At 37.4% G+C, this 23,829-nt stretch overlaps 1 protein-coding gene across 3 annotated transcripts in view; it reads left to right on the top strand.

The window, feature by feature from the left end:
- Positions 1-23,829, top strand: part of LOC107553604 (rhotekin a) — a 109,276-nt gene that overhangs the window by 51,168 nt on the left and 34,279 nt on the right. Inside the window, exon 1 of one of the 3 annotated variants that reach the window (XM_016235891.1) lies at positions 15,373-16,006. The exons of the other annotated variants lie outside the window; for them this stretch is intronic. Within the exon in view, the coding sequence (XP_016091377.1) occupies positions 15,983-16,006 (24 nt within the window). The 5' untranslated portion in view covers positions 15,373-15,982. Of the gene's footprint in view, positions 1-15,372; positions 16,007-23,829 lie in introns of those variants that run through there. 3 annotated transcript variants of the gene reach the window in all.

The following is a 23,829-nucleotide window of genomic DNA, read 5'->3' as shown; positions in this document are numbered from 1 at the left end:
GTTTTCAACATTGTTAATAATATTAAATGTTTTTGTGCACCAACTCATCATATTAGAATGATTTCTGAAGAATCATGTGACACTGAAAACTGGAGTTAATGGCTGCTGAAAATTCAGTTTTACAATACATTTTAAAATATATTAAAATAGAAATTAGTTATTTTAAATTGTAATAATATTCCACAATTTTAATATTTGTATTGTATTTTTTATCAAATAAACAGCATTGGTGAGCATAAAATACTTTTTTGGGGAAAAATAATCAACAAAATATGTTACATCCATTTTTACCATGTAGCAAGGAAATTCATTGTGCTCTTATTCTAGTTGACAGTCTCACAGATGTGCTCAAGGACATAATGATATAGAGCAACAATGTGATCTTTTTATCTCTTCAGTTCACTGTCATCATTTCTGTGGAATGAGTCAATAACATGAACTGAGCAAGTTACATTGATTTAGTGCAGGGCTGTCCAAACTCGGTCCTGGAGGGCCGGTGTCCTGCAGAGTTTAGCTCCAACCCTAATTAAACACACCTGAACCAGCTAATCAAGCTCTTACTAGGCATAGAAACTTCCAGTCAGGTGTGTTGAGGCAAGTTGGAGCTAAACTCTGCAGGACACCGGCCCTCCAGGACCGAGTTTGGACAGCCCTGATTTAGTGATTTTTCTTTCCATTCACACCGCTTGTTTACAAAGTAGCAGATACGGAGGTCTCTCTATACTCTCTCGGCAGTGTGCTTACCAGGGTTCTTCCCCTCAGGTGGATCAGTGTGGCCTTTGTGTGTCCAGCCCAGCAGGGGTGATGCCTGCTTTGTGTGTTCTTATGGTATATTGTGCAACTAAAATGACCCCAGTAGAACATTATTGTGCTAGAGACCTCATAACTTTGGCCTCCACACATGATGTCCTGTGGGTCTTTGAACTCCAGCCAGGAGCATGATGAAATGCTTGGGAAAGGGCAGACCTCTCACCTCACAGAACCCCAGTGTGACCTGAATCCACCTCAGATAATCTCCACAGTTCAGCAGGTACAGGTGTCATGTTTGGCCCGGTAGTGGATGGATCTTGACTTTTTTTTTTTAACCTCCCAACAAGTTCTTAATTGCATAATGGGGCATATGAAATGTCACCGTGCCACCCATTTCTTTGTTTGAACATCCACACGAAATATCAAATATGCCTTTGGAATGCTGAGCTTAGTTTAGCCTTTTGTTGAGATGAATGAACTCGAGTGGTCAGCCTGAGCCAAATGTGACTCTTTTCAGGGTTCATAAGGTTAGAGGTCATCAATGAGCACATGCCACAGCCATTTACTGTGTCGTTTGCTCATTCATCCACAGAAAAAGCAAAGTCTCCTTTTCATACTGTTGGTTCAGCTGGAGAGGTATTTAAGTAGCTTTGTCAATCATGGAATGTGAGGTTTAAAACTCAGTGTTATACACTAGCAGACATCTTTATTGGATTATGTCAAGTCACCTTTATTTATATAGCTCTTTACACAATACAGATTGTTTCAAAGCACCTTCAGCATATAAACAGGAAAATAAATCGATGTAAACTACTTCAAAAAATATGATACAAATTTAAATTCTGCTGTAAAGCAGCTCTAAAAAGGTAATAGGGTCTGTATTCAGCTCAAGCTAATTCAATGTTGATTCAATTCAGTTCAATACACTGTCAAAGTTGCACAATTCAATTCAATTCAGCTATAAAGCAGCTCTACCGAATAGAAGTGTTCAGTTCTGTTCTACAGAATTCAGTTTAAGTTAAATTTTTATCCGGTAGTGTCAGTGCAGTCAAATCTAGGATATTACTGAATGTTCAGTCTTTTAAACCCAAGCCAAGCAAGCCAAGCAAGCCAAAGGTAACAGTGGCAATTAAGGAACCCAAATTTATGTTAAGAAATGGAGAGAGAGTACATATTTGACCACTACTGTATGCTTAACTTCTTTGCAAATAACCCAGTTCTCAACATGATTTAGATACATTCTTGGTTTCAAGGAGCCTCAGTGTAACCACTTTTTCGTGACTAGGCCCTGTATCTGCAAGGCTCTGGCACTCCTCGTGCCCTCCAGGCTGGGTGGGGTATTAGGAGGAGGGCATAGGCTGGTAGTGAAAGAGGGCATTGTAGTTGGTCACCCACGCCTCAGTGCAGCCGCTATCGTTCCTGGCCGGGCTCTGGTGTAGGCAGGAACAGGGCTGAATAGACACTCTGTGTGCAGGAACCAGCCAAATGTCTCGACTCGAGCCAGCTTCCTTTGGAAAACACCTCCCTGCATCCAGTGTTTTAGTGGAAACTGCCGGCTCTCACCCTGGCCCCATACTTTATTACCTAGCCCATCTTCCCTGCCCTGCTCAGGCATGGTAGATGATATGCTTTTAGAAAATTTGCCTAATTTCTCCAAGATGAGACCTGCTGAATCTGTTGAATTCACTGACAAGACTTTTCATTTCAGTACATCTTAACACAACAACACTCATGGGTCTGTACATGTTGCCTCTCTCACAAAATAAAAAAAAAGATATACACTCTAAAAGCCTGTTTACGCAAAGATGAACAATCAGTGTAAAAATGCAGTGGAATAATTATTTTAATTTGAATGAAAAATTTGCTTGCTGTCAATGCAACAGATTTTTTTTTGCAGAAAGGTGGTCTAATTTCTTTTCCATCACATTAAGAAGAAAACTGACCAACCAATAAGTTTTGCACTTTTGGTCACATGCAGCCATCGAGCTGCTGTTGTTACATAAAACTACAACACGGTGGCATTCATAAACAGACTATTTTGCTAAGTGACAGTGAATAGCAGAGGAAGAATCTGGAACCGTTCTCTTGTCTCTGCACTCTTGTATTTGGTGTTATTTGATGAACACCATAGGAAATAAAATGGCTTTTTGAAAACGTAAAAACTTAATTTCTTCTCCATGACTAGTGAGTGCCAGAAATGCGACATTGGGCAGTGCTGAAATTTCTGCTTCTCTATAAGAATCACCTACTGTCAGACAGTGAATTTGCATTTTCATTCAGCCTATTTTTTCACCCCACATTTGTCTAAACAGACATTACATGCTAAAATCATGAATTTTTGTACCGAACATTTATGTTGGTGTGAACAGGCTTTGTGGTGAAATCTGATAGATGTATAAAATTATTATTATTATTATTATCATTATCAAATATTTGTATTATTTTTTGTAATAATAATAATAATCCACAATTTTTTATATAAATTATTATACAGTAGTATTTATTACAATTTAATTATTAAATAACATCTCACATTTAACTGCTATTCAAGATTATTTTTTTTAATTTTGTGTAAGCTAGCAGAACTAGCTAATTTAGCCTGAACTGAATCTGGCTGCTGTTTCTGGACTCATATGACTTGCTTCATGGGATCGGGATCGGGAGTGCTGAGTTTGGATGGGAAAGCAATGCTGTTAATTTGTAGAGCAGCTTGACTGCTCTGCGGTGCCCAGTCAGCTGCTGTCCATGTTGAAAGAAACCCAAGATAACCTAAGAACGAAACAACTCACTGTAATTTTACTCCAATTCCCCCTACAGTCCAAACAAACAAAAAGTTTTATGTTGTGATAAAATGAGTAATATTCAGCTGGATGAGTTCTTGCTGGTCTATAATGTAGGTGTTTATGCAGTGACCACTCCCTTTAGTCACCTGCCGAGGAAGCGAATGGAGCCCGCTTGGCCGTGTAATTGAATTGAGCATCACATTGGTAGTTTTGGACAGCGGGGCGAATGGAACAGCAGGAGGGTCATTTCAGTATAACAAACCGGCACATCTCCACTCTCTAGAGAACAGCTCACAATTTGCTGTTGCTTCTCAAAAGCTTCAATCAACACGGATGAGATAATGTACTTTACGCTGTTTGTTCATCCTTAGCACAGTTTGACGGGAACCATCTGGCCGGGCTCCAGGATTATGACTGTTGAAGTGTTGGGCGCTTAGCTTATCAGATACAGCTGAAGAGAAGCCCTCGTCCTCCTCCGATGATGATGTGCGACCTGTCTGGATGTTCATGTTCGATTTATTGCTCATTTTCAGCACAGCACCACTTTTTCAGCACTGCCAGTACATTTTAACGTTGGGGATGAAATTGATTTAGTAGAACTTTAATAGCACTTTATTTTGGGGGTGTGTTTTAGATTTATTTTTAGACTTTTTAGTGATGCGAGAGATAAAGTGATGGAGAGAGTGAGGAGGAATGGGATCGGGACAAGTGGTAAGCAATAGGGATGTAACGATTAACCACGAGCCGGTTGAAAATCGATTCAAATTGGTTGAGATGCTAAACAAATCGCGATTCAATTAGGGGTAGGAGTTTATATGAATATATGTCTGGGGGGAACTTACTGTCTTTAGAAAAGTGTACATGGTATTTTTTCTTTTCATCTTGCCTCTGTATAATGCATATTAAAGTTCATAATTGCAGCGCTGCTTTGTTTACAGCGGAAAGGCTTTAAGCGCCACCTGCTGGCAGAGAATGAATCTGCATCTCATTCAGCTCGTCTGCTGTTTCGGTTTCATGCAGATATTTTTTATGGATAGTTTCACAAAACTGAAGTCAAATCATTCTGTTTTTGCTTCAAATTTCGAAATTATACAATCTAATTTAGAATAAAAACTGCTCATGTTGCATGTATGCAGCATCTTTGTTTGGATCAAGATTAAAATGCAGTGGTTGCCTGTAATTTTAAAAGGAAAGAGCACAGACAAAGCCTTAGTTTGTTTATATGAAGAGATTTATTTTATTTGTGCTACTTATTTATTTGATTTGGGGGTTGTTTTAAAATTTTAATTTAGTTTTGTTATTTGCATTTACATTTAAATTTGGTCATTTAGCAGACTCTTTTATCCAAACCAGCAAAAGAGCAACAATATGCAAGTGCTATATTAGTATACTATTATAGTGTTATATTTCAATTTCACAAAGAAACGTGCAGCATTTTGTCCAAGCAATAATAAAAGGACACATTTAATTTATAATTTGTATTAAATCTCATTTTGTAAAAAAAAAAAAAAAACGTGAATCGGATCTTGAAATCAAAATCGTGAATTGAATCGAATCGTGAGTTGAGGGAATCGTTACATCCCTAGTAAGCAATATAGCTTTTTTGATGGCCAGTGCCGATATCTAGAGAGATATATTTAAAATAGTAAATAACGCAAGCATAACAATTGCTGCAATTAAATGTATATTTATTTTACATAATATTAACTCAAATAATTAGAACTAAATAAATTGTAAATGAACCAATTAGAAAAAAATATGCATGCCAAATATCAAGCAATATATTAGTTGGCCACTCGGAACATGACTTGGATTCAAACTTCAGCTTTTGTGACCCAAGAGCTCTTATATGGCCAGTTTTTGATTCTGTACTCGAAAAAGCAATATGATTGAGTTGGTTAATTGTTAAATACATTCTCAAATTGTAGACTTTAGAGATTTGCAGACTTGTAGAATCACATTCATGAACTTTACAACAAAAGAAAAATAAAACGGGTTTGACCTTTTCAGAAGGTCATAACGTTCCCTCAGAGTAATGCAGAATTGCGTTATATGGAGCTGCTGCCCAGGTATGTGATGACATTTATACTACTCATTTATTTTTATTAAAACATGATTTATGTCCATATTGCAAAACTTTGACCTGTTCTCCAGTTTCACAAACCCTTAATTTCAGATCTCTCCTCCTTTAACCTCCCCGCAATGAAGTGGCACCTCTTCATGATCTAGTGCTTAGGTATCTGTCAGTACCTGTGAAATAGATGAGCTACAATTCTCTGCTTGCATCATCGCTGAACCTTTCCTTTAGATTTATAGCTCCACTGGTGGAAATAGATTTTCCTTGTGAATAGTTATGCAGCGTCAGCCTCCAGCTCCATCGATCTGACTCCTGCTATCCATGTAGTAGCAGTTTCTGAGGTCCACGTGAGCCGACAAAGGTGTTAAGAAGCACAGGCTGTCTGCTTCTGTTTTCCTCTGCTTGTGTCATTGGTACAAACCCCTGATGTCATTCTTCATAGTTCATAGTTAAACCTGAGAAGGGTCAAGTTCAGGCAAGAGGGCCCTCTTTGTAAAATGACTTTAGCTGCAGGGCTGAAGCAGATGAAGCACATGGGGCTGCTTTGTTTGGATTTGTAAAGCTTTGTTGTTGGTGTGACATAGTTTGGGTTTAGATGTGCACTAAAGGGACTTTGCTGTATTAACCATTATCTCAATTACATTTAATTGAAGTTTTTATGGGTGCGTTTAAAGTAGACTCTTTAATATACACTTGAGTCCAGTTATAGGTTTACCACCAGTGTGCTGTAAAAGATTACATTATTATTAGCAAGTATAAACACCAGTAGACCTGCTAGGTGTTAAATCACTTTCATAATAAATCTGCTTTAAATGAGCTGAGTACGGTTCGCTTAAATTGATAGTTCACCCAAAAATGTGTATTCTATCTTTTACTCGTCCTCACGTTGTTAGTCCTGTATGGCTTTTTTTTCTGTGAAACAAAAAAGAAGATATTTTGAAGAATGTGGTAAACCAAACAGTTAATGTTCCTATTGACTTCCATTGTGGTTTTTTTATTGTCCATACAATAGAAATTGGTTGGAACCTTAACTGTTAGGTTTCCCATATTCTTCAAAATATATTTTTCCCCCCCAGAAGTAAGTCAGTCTTACATGTTTGGAATGACACAAGGGTGAATAAATTATGACAGATTTTTCATTTTGGGGTGAACTGTCCCCTTAAGACACTGCAAAGGGCTAACAACCCTTATTCACTTGGATAGGTTTTTAAACTTTTTATCTTCTATCTTTTTATCCTTTTCTCGGAAACTGATCTCTGGTCAGCTGCTCAGTACAAAATGTGTCTCTGTCAGCAGATAAAATGGGCCGTGCCTTCATGAAGACATGTGTTTGTGTGTATGTAATCTTGTTGTGATCAAGAATCCTTTAGGTTAATCCAGCTTACTGTGCTGCTGTGTAGATGCTGCATGAGCCATGCGCTGTCTCACATTGGCTAAGGGATGGGGATGGCTTGTTTTAGGAATGAGCTGCCATCTACTTTATAGATTAACCCTTTGTTTGACAAACCACTTCACATGCTTCATGCAATTGGTGATTATATTGTTGCCACCCTTACGGCATGTGTGGGTACTTTTTAATCTAAACATGCCAATGTCAATATACTTGATGTGTGTGTGTCTGTCTGTCTGTCTCTCTATCTAATATTTTATAGTTCTATCATTCTTTGTCCATTAGGCCTACATTTAAGCCATTTAAAGTTTGTCCTGTCAAACTGCGCTTTTCAAGTATATATACATTTATTTTATACGAATATCTGTTATGAATGGAATTAAATTAGTTTTTTATTTTAATTTATTTTAATTCTTCTTCCTTTTAAATTTGAGTTCTAATTCTGCATCCTGTTTGCCACCACAATTCAAATGAAGAAATGTAATTTTAATTTAAAAAACATTAATTCAGTTCTGAATGGTGCATAACACTGCAGGACACAATAGAAAAAAAAATGTTGCATAACATTTGCTTCACTATGAAATTCTTTTGTGGTTGTTGTTGTTTTCAGGACGCTGCCAGTAGACTTTATGATTTTAATCAATATTGTACTTTCAATCATCTTAACTGTGGAGTTGTTGCTGGGCTTGTTGCAATAATGCAAAAATCTATGCTTCCAAAAGCCTTTTAGTAACACCACTGTTATCAGCTTGTGTTTTCAGCTCTACAGTATATTATCTGATTTTTTTTTCAGAGATATCGATGATTCATAACTGCTCAGTGTAGAGTGTTGTAATTGAGGGATTTGTGAGTAATACGGGTACAATTTTACAATTGTCAGCAAAGGGACACTAACTGAACGAATGTCACAGCATATGGATTTGCATATACAGACATCAAATGTAATGAGTTGTGTATATACAAAAAATAGCAATATGTATGCTTGGATATGCTAGGTTTATGAGAATATATTGCCATTGGGGATTTGTTTCCTTTCCATCTGTGATGAAATAGGGAAGATTTTAAATATCTCATAGTGCTGCTCTTGTTGTGGTATGTGGTCAACTTCAATCACATTGCTCATTTCCTTCCTCGATTCACAGCCCCTCCTGAGGGCAGAAATGCTAGCTATATATTTCTCTCAGAAATGTATTGGTATAACAACAACAATACTGCAATGTGACATACAGTACAATGCATCTGTGACATCAGGACCAGTCTGAACTTAACAAGTCTGTACTTAACAAGAGGCACTGTTTTGGATGTGCTGTATATGGTGAGGAAGGAAACAAACTTCAGAAGCAAGGTCAACACGCCTCAGATAGGAAACAAGATTCTGTTTGCTTGGGAAAAAAAACATTCCATCCAATGAGAAAGTAAATATGGTAGAAATCGGAAATTACAAGCCAATAAGAGAGAGTTAGAGAAGGTTGCGAAGACTGAACACCAAACCCGATGTACTCTTGTCAGACTCAGTTCATTTAACAGAGTTGGTCAAGTGAGATGAACCAATGGATTTAAGCATTTCATCTCTTTTATTTTAGTTGCATTAAAGCTTGCCATTTATACCTTCAATATCTGTTGATGTGTTTGTCTCTATGTCCCAGCAGGCCATTCAGTGACCTTCTACCCTTATGCACTGACATCTGGAATTTAGTATTACTGTCCTCTGGATGTTTACTTTATGCTTACAAATACATAATGCACTCACATTCCACAACACATGGCTTCCTGTCTCAGTTTGTCTCCCTCTCCTTCTCTTTTGGTCTTTCTTTCACTTCCACACACATATTAGCACAAGGCTAATTTTACTCCATGATGGCCCTGCCACATTCTCTTGCTCTTTATGACCAATAATACACTCCATGGCAGTTAGTGCAGCTGTTGTTGAATGTATCTTATTTCTGCACTGATGATACTTATGAAACCGTTCCCTAACTGCTAGATATGTGTTTACACATGAGTGTTGACGTATATGTAACATACAGAACATCCTGAGGATGTGTGTGAAATGGTGTCAGGTCAAAAATCCTCTTCCCGCTATAAAGCTTTCTTTCATCTTTGCTTGTTTCTCACCATGTTCATCGATTTGTGGAAGACAATTCCCTACTGCACCTCACTTCCTTTGCATTCTTGGTTTCCCCTTTCTCGTTTACTCACTCTTCTGCTAAATCAATCCACTCAGCCTATCACCTCATATCCTTTACACTTATTCAAGATAGCACTTTTTTCATCTTACTTTCTTTGACTTATATATTTCTCCTAAATCACCACAAAAGTATTTTAAGCTTAATAGAAATACATGACTGGCTATTGCTTAATTGCTTCAAAACCTGATATGCTCTGCTCTGGGAACATTTTGCTGCACTTTTCAGGTGACACGTACACCAAAGGAGCTATAAAAATATTTATTTTTCTCCTGCATTTGCAGGTTTATTAAACAGTATAATCATAAAAAAACATTCCCGTGGCTACGGTTTTGCAAAATTATATTGTGTTGCTTGTAGCACATTTCATTGCTCATTCAAAGTGAGCTCTCCAGTGACTGGTGCTGAATAGTGTGTTTAATTTAATCCAAAACAGTTACAGTTACTGTAGCAACATATTACATTGGTTGTTGTATGTATCATGGCAGTTTGAAAATTAAATGCTCGGTGAGTGGCGCTAAGATGTTAATGCTCTATCTTGTTTGAAATTAATCTACCCGCTACACTAAACCCTGCTCAAAACCAAAACGATAGTATTAACAAAAGCAAACATGAGATAAAAACACATTTGCTGAACCAACCATGCCACTTTAGCTAGCTTGTACGAGGCTTTGAGCTCTTTTGTGGAGTATTGTGATTTGTGTTCCACGGGACTTGTACCTGGGCCAGTGCAGTGCTGTACCAGGTGAGCTATAGAGCCAGTTTACTATGTCTGAAAAAAAGCCATACATATGGAGCTGGTTATGTGATTCAAACATAAAAATGTATTAGGTAAGGGAAAATGTACATAAATCCAATTGTTATCGGAGAATAAACACAGATAGGTAGGCCTGTCATGATAACAGCTTTTTGTTGAGCGATATATTGCCCCAGAAATAATTGCGATAAGCGATATTATTGTCATTTTAAAGACTATTTTATGCCACTGAATATATAATCATAATGTAACGGCATAATAATGCAAGAAGGCCTACACACTTCCAAATGACAACAAACTTTTACTTTTTAAGAATATTTAGATCATGGAAATTAAGTATCAAAATATTAGATACCTTAAAAAACTTGAATAAATAGCAAATAAACATTTTCTAACAAAAAGTGCAAAGTAACAAGTAGAAAAAAAGAAAATTGTACAAAGAACTTGTATGGAGATTTTTCCATCTACAGATTTTTCCCTGACCTTCTTTTCTCTGTAAATTAAGGGTGCACTGTATTGCTGAAAAGCACAATCACTACTCAGCAGTCAGATGTCTGTATGCACAAAGGCACAGATCCCTAAACAAGATCATATCTGCAGATGAAACTTTGCTTGTAGAAGCATTTTTTAAATTTGAACTAGCACCTCATGACTACACCACATTATGTACGAGACACTGCAAAAGACACAGGCGCAAGTGGAATGTACAAAACACGGTGACATTCATTTTTAAGTAAATATAATGGGCGATATATTGCGTCACCAAAAATGATTGAGGTCATATACATATATTGCGCGATAAGTCGATATATTGATTATTGCGACAGGCCTACAGATAGGGTGATCAGGACCCCGACGCAAAGCGGAGGAGAGCTGTGTAATAATTTACAAATCGTGTACTATAGTAAAAGTGTTTTGATGTTATGACATAATATTATGCAAGGAACCGTGCAATAATAAGTCTTTATTTATTGATAATGTGCCCCTGCAAGCATAGTTTGTGTGAAATGGAATAAGTTGTTGGCATTTTACTGTCTCTAGTGTTCTTTTCAGCTGGAAACTGCCGTGAAACGTTTGTATTGGTACGTTTTTGCAGTTTTACAGGCATGAAGGCAAAGTCATATAGTTCCAATGAGCCTGGGTTGAAATATTTTGTTATATAACTATATATTTGTTACATAATTCAGTATCACTTAGGGCTGCACGATTATGACAAAAATCATAATTGTCAATCATTCCCTTGAAATTGTAATTGCGATTATTAATTACGATTATCACAATTTACATTGAATGATGTTTATACCATTGTTCGATGCAACTGAATGCCATATTTTTATATGAAAATAAACAAGCTGAAAACACTAACTGAAAAACTTTTCTATAGTATTAAGCCTCAAATGTCAACTATACATCGGATTGGTTTCTTCTTTAAATTATAAAAAAGTTAAAATATGAATGGTATTATGTTATACTAAAACTAAAATTAAAATAATGGGGAAAAACCCTTAAGATAACATGTAGAAAGAAAAAAACGCATCTTAAGCATGCAGAATAACATAAGGGGACTTTAAATGATTAATTGCCGCTTTGAATGATTACGTAATTGTGGCATCCATAATTGTAATCGCGATTAGAAATTTGATTAATTGTGCAGCCCTAGTATCACTCCACTCTTACTGTGTGCATTTGATTGTGTTATTCAATTACATCAGACAGTGTGTTCTACAAAAGCCATTAGCAGCACACAGGGCCTCTTGGCATTCATCTTCATTCTGATAGCTCACTCCTCACCTATTTTCCACCTGGGTGAATACGACCTGCTGTGCCCCCTGGAACAGCCATCTGAAGTGGCTTAATGAATCTAAGAGCATGTCTGTCATAGTCTTGGCTTCAGTCCACCCTGAGCAAGCACTAGGCCTGTGCGTGATTCAACTACATTAAAAACACAACAGGATTGGTGAAAATGCTACTGACTTGGGTTACCACATTAGACATGCATGAGCTGTGATTTATTATTATTATTATTATTATTACAGGGTTGCTTGCTTTTCAGAAAGCCACTAGATAATGAAGGCTCTCAGCATCAAATTAACAGTTAATGACAGCAGAGACTACTGTATTTGAATTAATGGACACAGAAAATGATTGTTTTTCTGTTTGGCATACCCTTGTTTTGTAGTCATTTGTAAAACTGTTTATATGCCCCTGATCTTAATGCAATTTATCATGAAGTATACTATGAAGTTCTGCAAATATCAGATTGGCCGTCTGGCTATTTATGTTTCTTCTGCTGCTGCTATTAACACACTGTGTTGATGCTATCATAACTTATGATCGCCAAATATTGCTGCACATGAGAAGTTTGCTGGAGACTCAATCTAAAGACTGCCCCGTCATACATGATCGTTTCCACTCTACATTCTCTCATCTACCGGTGGCATGTGTTCGCCGTTTACCTTGTTGTATCATCTACCAGCGGAAACGTTGCAGAAAGAGGGGTAACCGCGGAGGTATCCGCGTGAAGATTAGGAGATAATTCTCCTCGACGCAATCATCTTGTTGCCCTTCCACACTTCTGACTGGACAAAATGGCCTTTATCTGACTCGGCATTCGTGGGATGTGAGATACGCCAATCATCTGACCATCGTTCCGGATCAGAATCGGACACCTGACTACTGCGCTCCTGCAAGACTGCGCGTTCAAAGCAGAGTTGTGAATCTCCAAAATCTGTGGTCTGTGGATGGTCACAAAGGTGTCTTTGTTTGATCTAAGGAATTTAGTGATGCAGGTGAAATCTACAACCTCGCCCCAGAATGTTGTTCCTTCTGATATCATTAAAGGTTCTTTTGATATAATTGGTTCTAGCATCCAAACAATTATCAATTCCTGTTTAGTCTCTGGCACTGTTCCTGCATTTTTCAGTTGTCCACCCGCTGCTTAAAAAGCCCAATGCTGATGTAAAATGTCTGAATAATTATCGTCCTATCTCAAAATTGCCTTTTCTTTCAAAAGTTATGGAAAAAGTTGTCCAATCACAGTTACTTCCGTTTTTAAATTCGACTCTGGTATTTGATCTATTTCAATCAGGTTTTACAACCTATCATAGCACTGAAACGGCTTTGCTAAAAGTGATGAATGATTTGCTACTTGCGGTTGACAGTGGTGAAAATGCAGTTTTGATTTTATTGGATTTAAGTGCCGCTTTTGACGCAGTTGATCACGACATCCTTTTGTCACGCCTTGAACATTGGGTAGGTATTAAGCATACAGCATTATCGTGGTTTAAGTCATATCTTAAATCCAGGACACTTTCATTGGCTCTCGGCCAGTTTTCCTCATCATCAGTTTCTCCCCCTTGTGGGGTTCCTCAAGGGTCCATTCTGGGGCCATTACTTTTTAATCTGTACATGCTTCCACTTGGTAATATAATTAGGAAATATAAAATCTCTTTTAATTTCAATGCTGATGATTCTCATACGTTCCATTAAAATCTAAACATTCTCTCTTATGGACTGTCTGAAGGACATTAAAATCTGGATGGCGAATCATTTCCTCCAGCTAAATAATGAAAAAACTGAGGTGATTATTTTTGGTCCCTCTAAAACCAGAAACTCTATAGTTAGTAACTTAGACAGTCTCACTCCATATGCTAAGTCACATGCAAAAAATGTAGGTGTTATTTTTGACTCTGAGCTTTGCCTTGAAAAGCAAATTAGTGCAGTTGTTAAAAACAGCTATTATCAATTGAGAATAATTTCTAGACTTAAATCAACACTTTCCTTTCAAGACTTGTAAAAAGTTATTCATGCATTTATCACATCACGATTGGACTACTGTAATTCCTTATACCTATGCCTTCCCCAATCTTTACTGGCTCGTTTGCAGATGGTCCAGAATGCAGAAGCCAGATATTGTTAACTGGTGCAAAAAAAACGTGATCATATCACTCCAATTTTAGCGTTGCTCCACTGGCTTCCTGTCTCCTTTAGAATTCAATTCAAAATGTTGTTGATTGTTTTTAAAGCACTTAATGGACAAGCCCCATCATACATTTCTGACCTTATCTCATTTAATTCTGCTCCTAAGTCCCTCAGATCTGCTAATAAAGCTCTTTTATATGTCACACGGTCACGACTTAAGTTTAAAGGTGACAGAGCCTTTGCAGTAGCTGCTCCACGGTTATGGAATCAGTTGCCACCTGACATTAAGAGTGCTCAGTCTATTTCGGTTTTTAAGTCTAGACTTAAAACGCATCTTTATTCTATGGCCTTTCTTGATTTTTATTTAATGTATTAGTATTGTTATCTTTGATTTTAATCTGTATTTTATTTTATACTTTACTGTATTTTATGATTGTTTTGTACAGCACTTTGGTCAGTGTAAGCTGAATTTAAATGTGCTCTATAAATAAAATGTACTTCCTTACTATTGTTCAGTGTTAGCCATGGTGGAGTGTTATCAAATGGTAATCAGAGTACTACTGAAGGAATACTACTATATGGTACTTTGAAGCACTTCAGGAAATACAATAGAATTGCATTAAAACTGTTCAAGAAACAAAGTAATGTCATACTTTTAAAACTCATTTTGACAGGGGTCTTCAAAACGGTGTTAGTGGTCTGCATAATATTTTGGATAATAAAAGGTAAAGCAATATTTTTAAGAATTAAAAATAGAGGATTAATCTTTTTAAATGTCAGGAATCATGAGATTACTTGCCGTTAATCCGCTGACTGCTGATACATTTTATTTATTTGTGTATAACAGTAACAGTAAGAAATAGTTGCTGTCATTGTCACTCACCTTTAGTTTGCTCACTATAACATGGAGTTTTCTAAGGGAATATTGTCTATAAAGTGAATACTTATATTTTGTAGAGAACTACATTTACTGTGAAAAGTGCTATACACTTTTTGAATTGAATTAAAATGTTTCTTTCCAAGTTTATACTTTTAACATCCCTGCTGGAAAAAAACAGCCTAAGCTGGTTGGCTGGTCTTAGCTGGTTTAAGCTGGAAATAGCTGGTTTTAGCTGGTCTCCCAGCCTGGCTAAACTGGTCAAGCTAGTCTCCCAGCCTGACCTGCTAAAGAAGTGGCCAAAACCCCTCTAACACCAGCCTGCTATGACAAGCTGGATGACCAGCTAAAACCAGCCAACCAGTTTATGCTGGTTTTAGCTGTTTTTGTTTTCTTCCAGCAGGGATTAGCCTACACTAACTGAATATAAATAAATGAATAATTATCAGATTAAGGGGTGGCATCAAAAAGTTTGAAAACCCCTGCTTAAATATGCAATATGGGTTTAATCAAAGTGTGAGTCTGCACATGCATCTCTAAACATCTCTTTGCAACTTTGTCTCTTTGGACTCTCGCTGCTCTATAAAGATTTAATTGGTTGAACCCACGTGCTGATCTGAACCATATTCTCCACCTGCTCCACTGAGGCGCGTTATTCCGAGCACTCACTGCTATTGTTAGAGAGGTGATGTAATTCACAGTGGACTTGAAGCGGACGCGGACGGGGACGGAAGATGGTTATGAGGAGAAAGACAGAGATTACTGTAGTCCAGCGGCGTCTAGACTGACAGCTTTGTTTTAATCGCGCGAGCAAAATTCCACGAGGGCGCGCGGGATGTATTTGTATCTTTTGTTTATATGCTTTCTAGGAAAACCTGCAGTTGTTCGATAAACCTCACGGGCCGCGACTGTAAACCTACAGAAGTCAGCAGCACCGTCGCCCCCTCTCCAGCCCCACTGGTTGGCTCTCCCTCACCGCAGCTCGTGTGACCCCATCTGGACTAGAGGGAGGGAGAGAGAGCGCGCGCGGCTTGCGATGACAGCTGAGAGATGAGCACGGCCAGATGACCGTGTCAAACACCGACGGTCCCGGGCAAGCGCTCTTACTAACGCTGGGACACAGTCACGTAGCCTACTGTTTATTGCGGAGGAATGGACATTTGATCACTTCAGAGTTCCCGTGAATGGGTTGATTTCGGAGTGATTTCGGAGTTCCAGCTTCTTCGAGCGACTCTTCAAACATGAATAATACAAAGAATCAGCGAGTAAGTGGCGACGTTTCGCCGTGTGCACTCACAGATTTGATTCCTCAGTCTGATCACGATGGCATATGTTGCCTGTACTGTCAGGGTTTGTGTTATAAATGTGGTTTATGTCGTAAATATACTCTAGTTTGATGTTAATGCATCTGTGTGATGGATGTTATGTTGTTATCTCAGGTAGCGCTGCGCGTTTGTGTGCAGGTGCGCATGCAGCAGCAAGGTCAGATACCCAACGCACACTCACCTGCATGCACGAGAGGCGCGGAGGAGGCTTGTCATTTCAGCCTGTATCACACTATATATTTTTTTGGTGTGCTATTGTTGTTGGGAAATTTAGCCCTCATCTCTATTCTTGTTTTTAAAAGTTGATTAACTTTTAATCCAATGATTTTCCAATCAAGATTAAGTTATGTTGGCCATAAAGAAGGACTGTACATTTTTCATAATGACAAGATGTGGCAACATGCATTGCCAAAACAGAACAATGGCAATTTAAATGATAAAATAACATTCCTATTAAATTGTTTTAATGATTGCACAGGATTGTGGCAGGAAATCATTATTCTTGAAACAGTGATTCTACTGTACTGCAGTAACTGAACTCTGTAATGGGAGTGCAGTTTTCCAGCAAAAAAAAAATCACCCTAATGAGGGGTCTTTGTTGGGCCCATTGCAAAATGTACTCTTGCTGTGTTTTCTTAGAGGGCTTGAAATGGAACCAGAGAACTACTTTTGTAGGTTTGTGTTGAGACCCTTTAAGTCGTCTTACACAGTTCATGGCTGAGATAGCATTAGCTGTTAAACCTCAGAGTATAGTGTTGACATACACATGGGGTCTGTTTACTAAAGAGCACTGTAGATTATTGATGTCTGACTTGTAAAAGTAAGTTTGTCAAACTGGTTTGAATCAAATGGGTTGGTAGTCAAATTGCTTTTGAATATTATAATTTCAGTGAGTTAGTTGAACTGGTTCATACCAAACTGGTTAGTAAACAAATCACTCTTTTGAATCTGATATTTTCATTGATTCAGTTGAACTGGTTTCGAATTAAACTGGTTTGAACAATTCAAACGAGTGATCTGAACCATTCTTTCACAAATCAAGATTTCGTTCTTGAATTGGTCCAAGCTGTTCTTGGGTCACCAAGATGAGAATGGTCTCTTTCGGAGATGTTCGATGAGTGATCTTATATTTAAAGAGCTGGTCATATGGGTTTTTGAAAAATATCTCTTTTGCAGTTTATAACGTAGCTATCCTTAAATGAAAACAATCTGCAAAGTTGTTAATCAAAAAAGTGCACGATAAATAAAGATATTGTCTCTCAAAAGAAAGAGTCGATTCTGAATCGTCTTAACGAATCGTCATATTTTCTGCTAATATGTGATGTATACCTAGTGCAGCTTTAGGTTTCCAGGTAAAGCACGATATTACTGTCTTACTGAAGTAGTTTTGATAAGTCACTGTGAACCCACTATTTCCTAAGAATGTGTCGAATAATGTAGACTGACGTTGTTCTAATTACTTCGTTTAATAATAAAGAATGTAGTGTAGCGCACAGACTTTATAATCATTGTGAAATTGCTGTTTTATATTTTGCTGCACCGGCAGCTGTAGGGTTAATTCGGGAGAGATGAGCGAGTTAGTTAGGCTGCTGCGCCTGTGATACAGCTGTTCTGCGTTCTGATTAAAAGTTTTGTCTGTCGTTCTTCAAACATTACAGTAGACATATTTTGGTTTACAAACTGTATTGTTTCATCAGTTAGTCATGTTAGCACTCGGCTAACATATCCACCATTATTTTTTTAAGTGTTCAGTTTAGCAGCTGAACTTTAGCTGTGGGCACAATTCGCTGGTGTAAGCGTTTTTGTATTTTATGTCATTATTATAAGAACGGATTGGAGCACTATATTATTGTTTTATGTAAAGGTGTTTTGTCAATGGTAGCGCTCGCTAACTTGCTCAAGGACTCCTGTCTGTGCCAATCACAGCAGGCTTGGCCAGCTGACCAATCAGAGCAGAGTAGGCTTATGGAAGGGAGGGGTTTGCTCCGAACTTGCTTGGAACGAATCGTTTAGAAATCATTGGCAAATTACTCTAATATTAAATGTATATTATGTGAAAATTACAATGTTTTCTGACCTTAGATGCATGAAATCCTGTTGTAGGGGACAATATTAGGACACTTTAAAATACCATATGACCAGCTCTTTAAAATGTAATAAGGATTTGACTGATGGGATGATAAGGAAGTTTAATAGTCAAACAGCAGAACTGTATTATTATTTAATGCAAATTATATTTAGATTATATATGACTTTATTAAAACATTTTAGATAATATAATACTATATAATAGAACCACTGAATAATTTTTTTGGAACTGGTTCTTTGACACACACTGAACGGATTAATGGCCAGACTTCCCATCAGTGATGTTCAGCTGTTATCCCTCTTATCGTGTTATATCTTTTGAAGGTAGGGTAGGCTAGCCATTGCAAGCTAGCTTTGAAAGCATAAGATCCCACCCTCCCTGCGAATCACTCTCCAAAGCCACGCCTCCTTCAAAACACATGAATGCGCACAGGCAGACCAGACCAGAGACTAACCAGCAACACGATGAGAGACGGTGTTGGTGGACGATTGAATGCAATGCTGTCATATTACCTCATGGCTCATTAACCTGTAAGAAAACATTACTGTACAAAGCTTATAATATTATACAGTAATAATGGGTCCACTCTTGCTTGGTCTGCAATAGTGTAATGGAATGCGCCGATGATGTATCATGTCTGTGCAAATAGGGTGCACTGAGGTATGCAAATACATTGGTAGGACAGCCTGTCGTAGCCCTCAGACCAAGGTATATGATTGGAGGAACATTTTATGGTCCTACACCTTCCACAGACGATATATAATACATATACAGTAAATACATTTAGACCACTTAACTTAGTGATTGTTATTGGGATGTGAAGAGACTTTCAACCAGCATAACAAAAAAAGGTTTTTGAACCAAATCACCTACCCTGCCATTTAAGTCATATAAATCTGCACAATCCTGTAAATTTTCAGAGGTCTCAAAATTTGCCCACGGTCTTTGCCACTCTATATCAGAACTTAAACCTGAGGCGCTCCCCTATCCAAACATTCAGATTCTCTCTTCTTTCTGTTTCACTTTTTTGCTGTTTTTTGCTGTTTGCTGTATTGTTGTGAGGGTTCAATGTCAGGACCGTGTTAAACCCACTGGCAGTCTGATGCAGAAAAGGTCAGGTTTGAAGAGACGATTAGACGCAGAGACAGCTTGCTCTTTTCGCTTTGAAGATTTCTTGAATTGTTTTAAATAATTTTGTTCGTGACCCTCAATGTGGTGTTTTCTCTCAGGAATTTAATCAATGAAGATCGATGTGGGAATGTTTGGTGGCTTGTCATGATGTACACGATTCAGTCCAGTCCTGCTAGCTGCTGCAGGCAAATCATTACTGTCTAGTCTGACTGCATTTAGAAAATCAATATTTGCTGAAGAGATGCTGTTTCTTCCTCCCAATTGTCTTCAGAGATGCAGCTACAACATATGAGCTGCACAACATTGCCGCTTGAGAAATTACAGCTTTAGACTTTGTTTGTAGATTTCATGTCATAGTTGCATTTTGATTTTGAGATCAAATATCTTATATATCTTCATACATTGTGTGCGGAACTGCTTTCTTAAGCATTAATTTCAACTTATTTCAAATAATTGTCACTTAGACCATTATTCAGTTCAGATTTGACTTCCATGTGAAGTCATGGGAGACTCTCTCAGCAGCAAGACCATTTATTGTCAAGCAAGACTGTGTATATTTTTCATTTTGACAGTACCATTTATCTGCACGGACAAGAGAATGACAAGAAGTGTAGATGGTTTGAGACTGAGACAAAGAGATGGATGGGAGAAATTTCACTTGTGTCTGCCAGTCTGAGGTTGAAATGCCAATGTGTTCACCACACTGGAGCACTGCTGAATTGTCAGCTTCACTCACACTCACATAGCCCATATGGAAGTGTGTATTCATGAGTGCCTGCTCATATGTTTGTGTGTGTGTGTGGTGGAATCTGTTAGCTGCTAACAATTTTAAGGCCTATTCACACCAAAAGCAAAACAAAAAGAGTGAATTTAACCATAGAAAAAAGTAATGTGATAAAGGATACACTCTTTGCTTTATTCTTGTATCAGCTGTTGATGCAAAAAATAATTTAGTATCACTATTTTTGTATAACCAATATAAATCGTTATTTTTAACATGGCATTTCAACCAGAGGATAATTTCTACCAATTTAGCTGATTTATTTCAAAATTCCTTAAAGCAAGAGGTAAAAAAACAGAGTAAAAATGTAGTTACAAATATTCAGGGAATGTTTTTGCCAAGTGAACACAAAGAAAGATATTTGGTCATTTTCATTTATATGCAACAGTGTGACAATTTACTAAACCTTTTAATGTATGAAAATGTCTGTGAACATTTTTGAATCAGAGTTTTGAATCAAATAATCTACTAGAATTGTTTCAACTGATTTGCATAAATAAACAAAAATAAAACTTATAAAAATCATATTTTTTTAATAGGTAAGGTGTGAAATAAGAAATAAGAAAGATTTGCAGAAATAAGTGTAAAAAAAACAATAGTCTGCTGCTGGAATGCATTGTTCAATGTAATTTGTAAAATCTTTTTTTGCTGAATAGTCCTAGTAAGTAAACTGATTTTAAATATACCTGCTTTTTATGTAGGCTAAATGTGTATATCTCAGGGAGGCACATTCCCAGAAAAGGCAGATATTTATTGTGTTGGAGACAGTGTTTGTGTGAGGGATATTTTTAATGGAGTTATTAAATATTCATGTGTCAAAGCTGTGTTTTCATACTCAAGTTAGAAAATGGCATTCTGCTGTAGTAGTGGGAGAGAGGGCAGTGTGTGGGCCTCGTGTGTGTGAGTGTAGGTTATTAATGTGCACTGCTGTTTGTGTGAGTCAGTGGCTCGGTGTTCTTTATCTGGAGGTGGTTGCTTTGAGCATAGGGGGGTCCACACTCAAAACACCAAAATCCCACACAAGCAGTTTATTTTGTGAGTTTAAACAGAGTATGCTCCTCAGGGGTCTTTTGCATTATAGCTCACTGACGTCTTTTTGCAAAGCGAAAATACACTTTAAACATAGTTTCCCTCTAAACTGCTTGGCTGGTATTTCAGCACGGGAGGGTGACATGCTGGTTGTAAATGACTACTACAGGCACAGGTATTAATCATACTTGCTTGGAATTTACAACAGCTTTCTGCTGAGTGTTAATTTCTAAAGAATGTTTAGTTTCCTCAGAATGTGGCTTCAGTGTAGACTTTGCGTTATTTTGAAAAAAAAAAAAAAACCCTAAGCCAGTGGTTTCAACCTTTTTGACTTCCACATGGCTAATATATTCCCTCTGGTACTTCTGTTGACAAAGCTGCTTGCTTTCATACTTTTTAACAGAAACATTTAGTGTGTCAATGGATTAAAATAATTTACTGTATGCTCTTCAGTACAAATAGCAGTTGTTTAGGGTACAAATTAGGACTTGCTCAACGCTTGAGTTGCCTTCTTTCATGATTGATACCATAAATGAGAAGTTTGCTATCATTTTTCTAGTAATTGGACAGTTTTTGTTTGCCTGACTGTAAAACTGGCCAAAATTAGCCTCGTAAATGTACCTTGAAGGAGAATCTGAGCCATATCTACAGATCAGAATATCACATAGAATTGAGGTTGGCCTGTTTTGACTTGGGCATATATGCAACCACTTAGCAACACTCTAGCAACGCATAGCAAGACTCTGACAAACGCTAAGAACACATTAGCAACTGCTTTATTTGCAAAAATCTGTTATATTTGGTAAAGCTGTGCTAAAAGAGGTTTTTGTGTACATTTTCTTTTCGTTTCTTTGGCTGCAGCAGTTGATCAAACGATAATCAGATGATGGAGAAAAGCATTATAACTGTTCAGAGAAGTGTTTTTTGGCATATAAACGAGCCGATTCAGGTGCCAGGATGCAGTCCCAGCAATATATGCAAGATCATGATTGTTCAAATCCTAGCACTCAGAACCAGCCTGCATAATGGAGATTTTAGGGCGTTTTTGTGCCGCTGTTTGATTTGCATAATTCCTTTAGTGAATCAGGTGCTAAAGTCAGAAAGTGCAAGCAAATAAACGCTATCAGTGGGTGCTCTTCACTGTGAGTTTCCCCCAGTCTTCTGTTTCTCTCCCTCTTTGGTCTTGCTTCAGTGAGCTATTCTAGATACTGGAAAATACACAGACACAAATACTGAGACCAGCATTTCTGCTATATTTGTCATGCTGCTTTCTGTATATGCCTGGATGTGTTTGACCTACCAAAACTATATGTGTGTTAGCACATCTTAACAGAAAGAACTGGTGCAGATGCCCTCCTATGTCTTAAAATATCTCTCTTTCTACATCCCCCATTTCCCCCCTCACATCACACTTACCCTGTTTTTTCAAACTTTTCTCCTTTTTTTCAGTTTTTTTTTCAGTCTTTCCCAGTCCTGCTGTGAGCTGCGCTTGAAATGCGTGAGAAAGATCTCAGAGAAATGCATGTCTGTCTGTTTATGTATTTGCATGTTTAAGAAATCTGCTGGGTCCATCCATCTATTTCTGTCATTTCCAGATTGTGTGTAAACAGAACTTGAAATGAATCTTTATTTGTTATTGCCAAGATTAAGTTAAATGTGCTCGCTTTATCTATTTATTTTTTGTTCCCTTGTTAGAAACAGTTTACATGTAAATGCATAGAATAAAAAATATATATATTTAAAATGTACTAGGATAGACTTCAGAATCCCATCGACCCTAGAAGAGACAAACAGTTTGAAAAAAGAATGAATGTTTATTACTCTCTCACCTAAGTTGAAAATTCCAGTCATATCAGTAGCCTAATAAAAACTGTTTAATTTTACATGGAGCAGGTCAACTCATGAGGCATTTGTTGCCCATGTTGAGATCACACGATGAGCTAAATAATACTCTGTCTTTCGGTCTCCGTAACTGAAAAGTATTAACACTTTCATTAACGGAAAAATGTAATCAGGGCTGACAGTGTTATTGATAATGAAAAAGCTTTTGTTTTGTGTGATTTTACATCCGCACCATTAGGTGTCAGTACGAATCTAAAACAACTGCCATATTGGTTTACATAAAAAAAGAATCTTAAAGGTATGTGGATTGTACAATGAATGAATTCATATCATACAACCCTAGATCATTTTTGTAACACTTTACATTTATATATATATTATTCATTGTATAAGTATCTTTAATGCATTAATTATTCTTTGTAATGCACCTTAAAATTCACTGTATGATCTCATGAAAAACTTGTGCAGCTTGCATTAGAAATAGACACCAGAACTAGAAGGACATTGTGCTGGGCCGTATGACCAAAAATTTATATCACGGTATTTTTCAAAATTATACCGGTTTCACGGTACATGATGGTATTTTTTTTTCATGCATGACTGGGTGTTAACCATATTTTCTACTGATTGAGAGAGGAAATACTGCAGTATATTGACATAGAATGACCTATTTTACTGTCATGATGAGTGAATATTGTCAAAAATACCACACTAAATAGTGACTAAACACGACCCCTTTTAATGCATGTTAACCAGGAGTCACTCTCATTTATAATCGCGGCATCGTCTGATAAAATCAACATGCATCTACACTAAAGAGCGGCTTTGCGGTTGTTTTGGATATATTACTTTTTTGTCTCATGCAGCGCACTGCCTGCGTCTGAGTAACAA

Source organism: Sinocyclocheilus grahami, unplaced genomic scaffold (assembly GCF_001515645.1).
Source record: "Sinocyclocheilus grahami isolate Dianchi unplaced genomic scaffold, SAMN03320097.WGS_v1.1 scaffold475.1, whole genome shotgun sequence".
NCBI classification, from domain to species: Eukaryota; Metazoa; Chordata; class Actinopteri; order Cypriniformes; family Cyprinidae; genus Sinocyclocheilus; species Sinocyclocheilus grahami.
The sequence above is the reverse complement of the archived record's forward strand: the minus strand, read 5'-3'. Positions and strand labels throughout refer to the sequence as shown.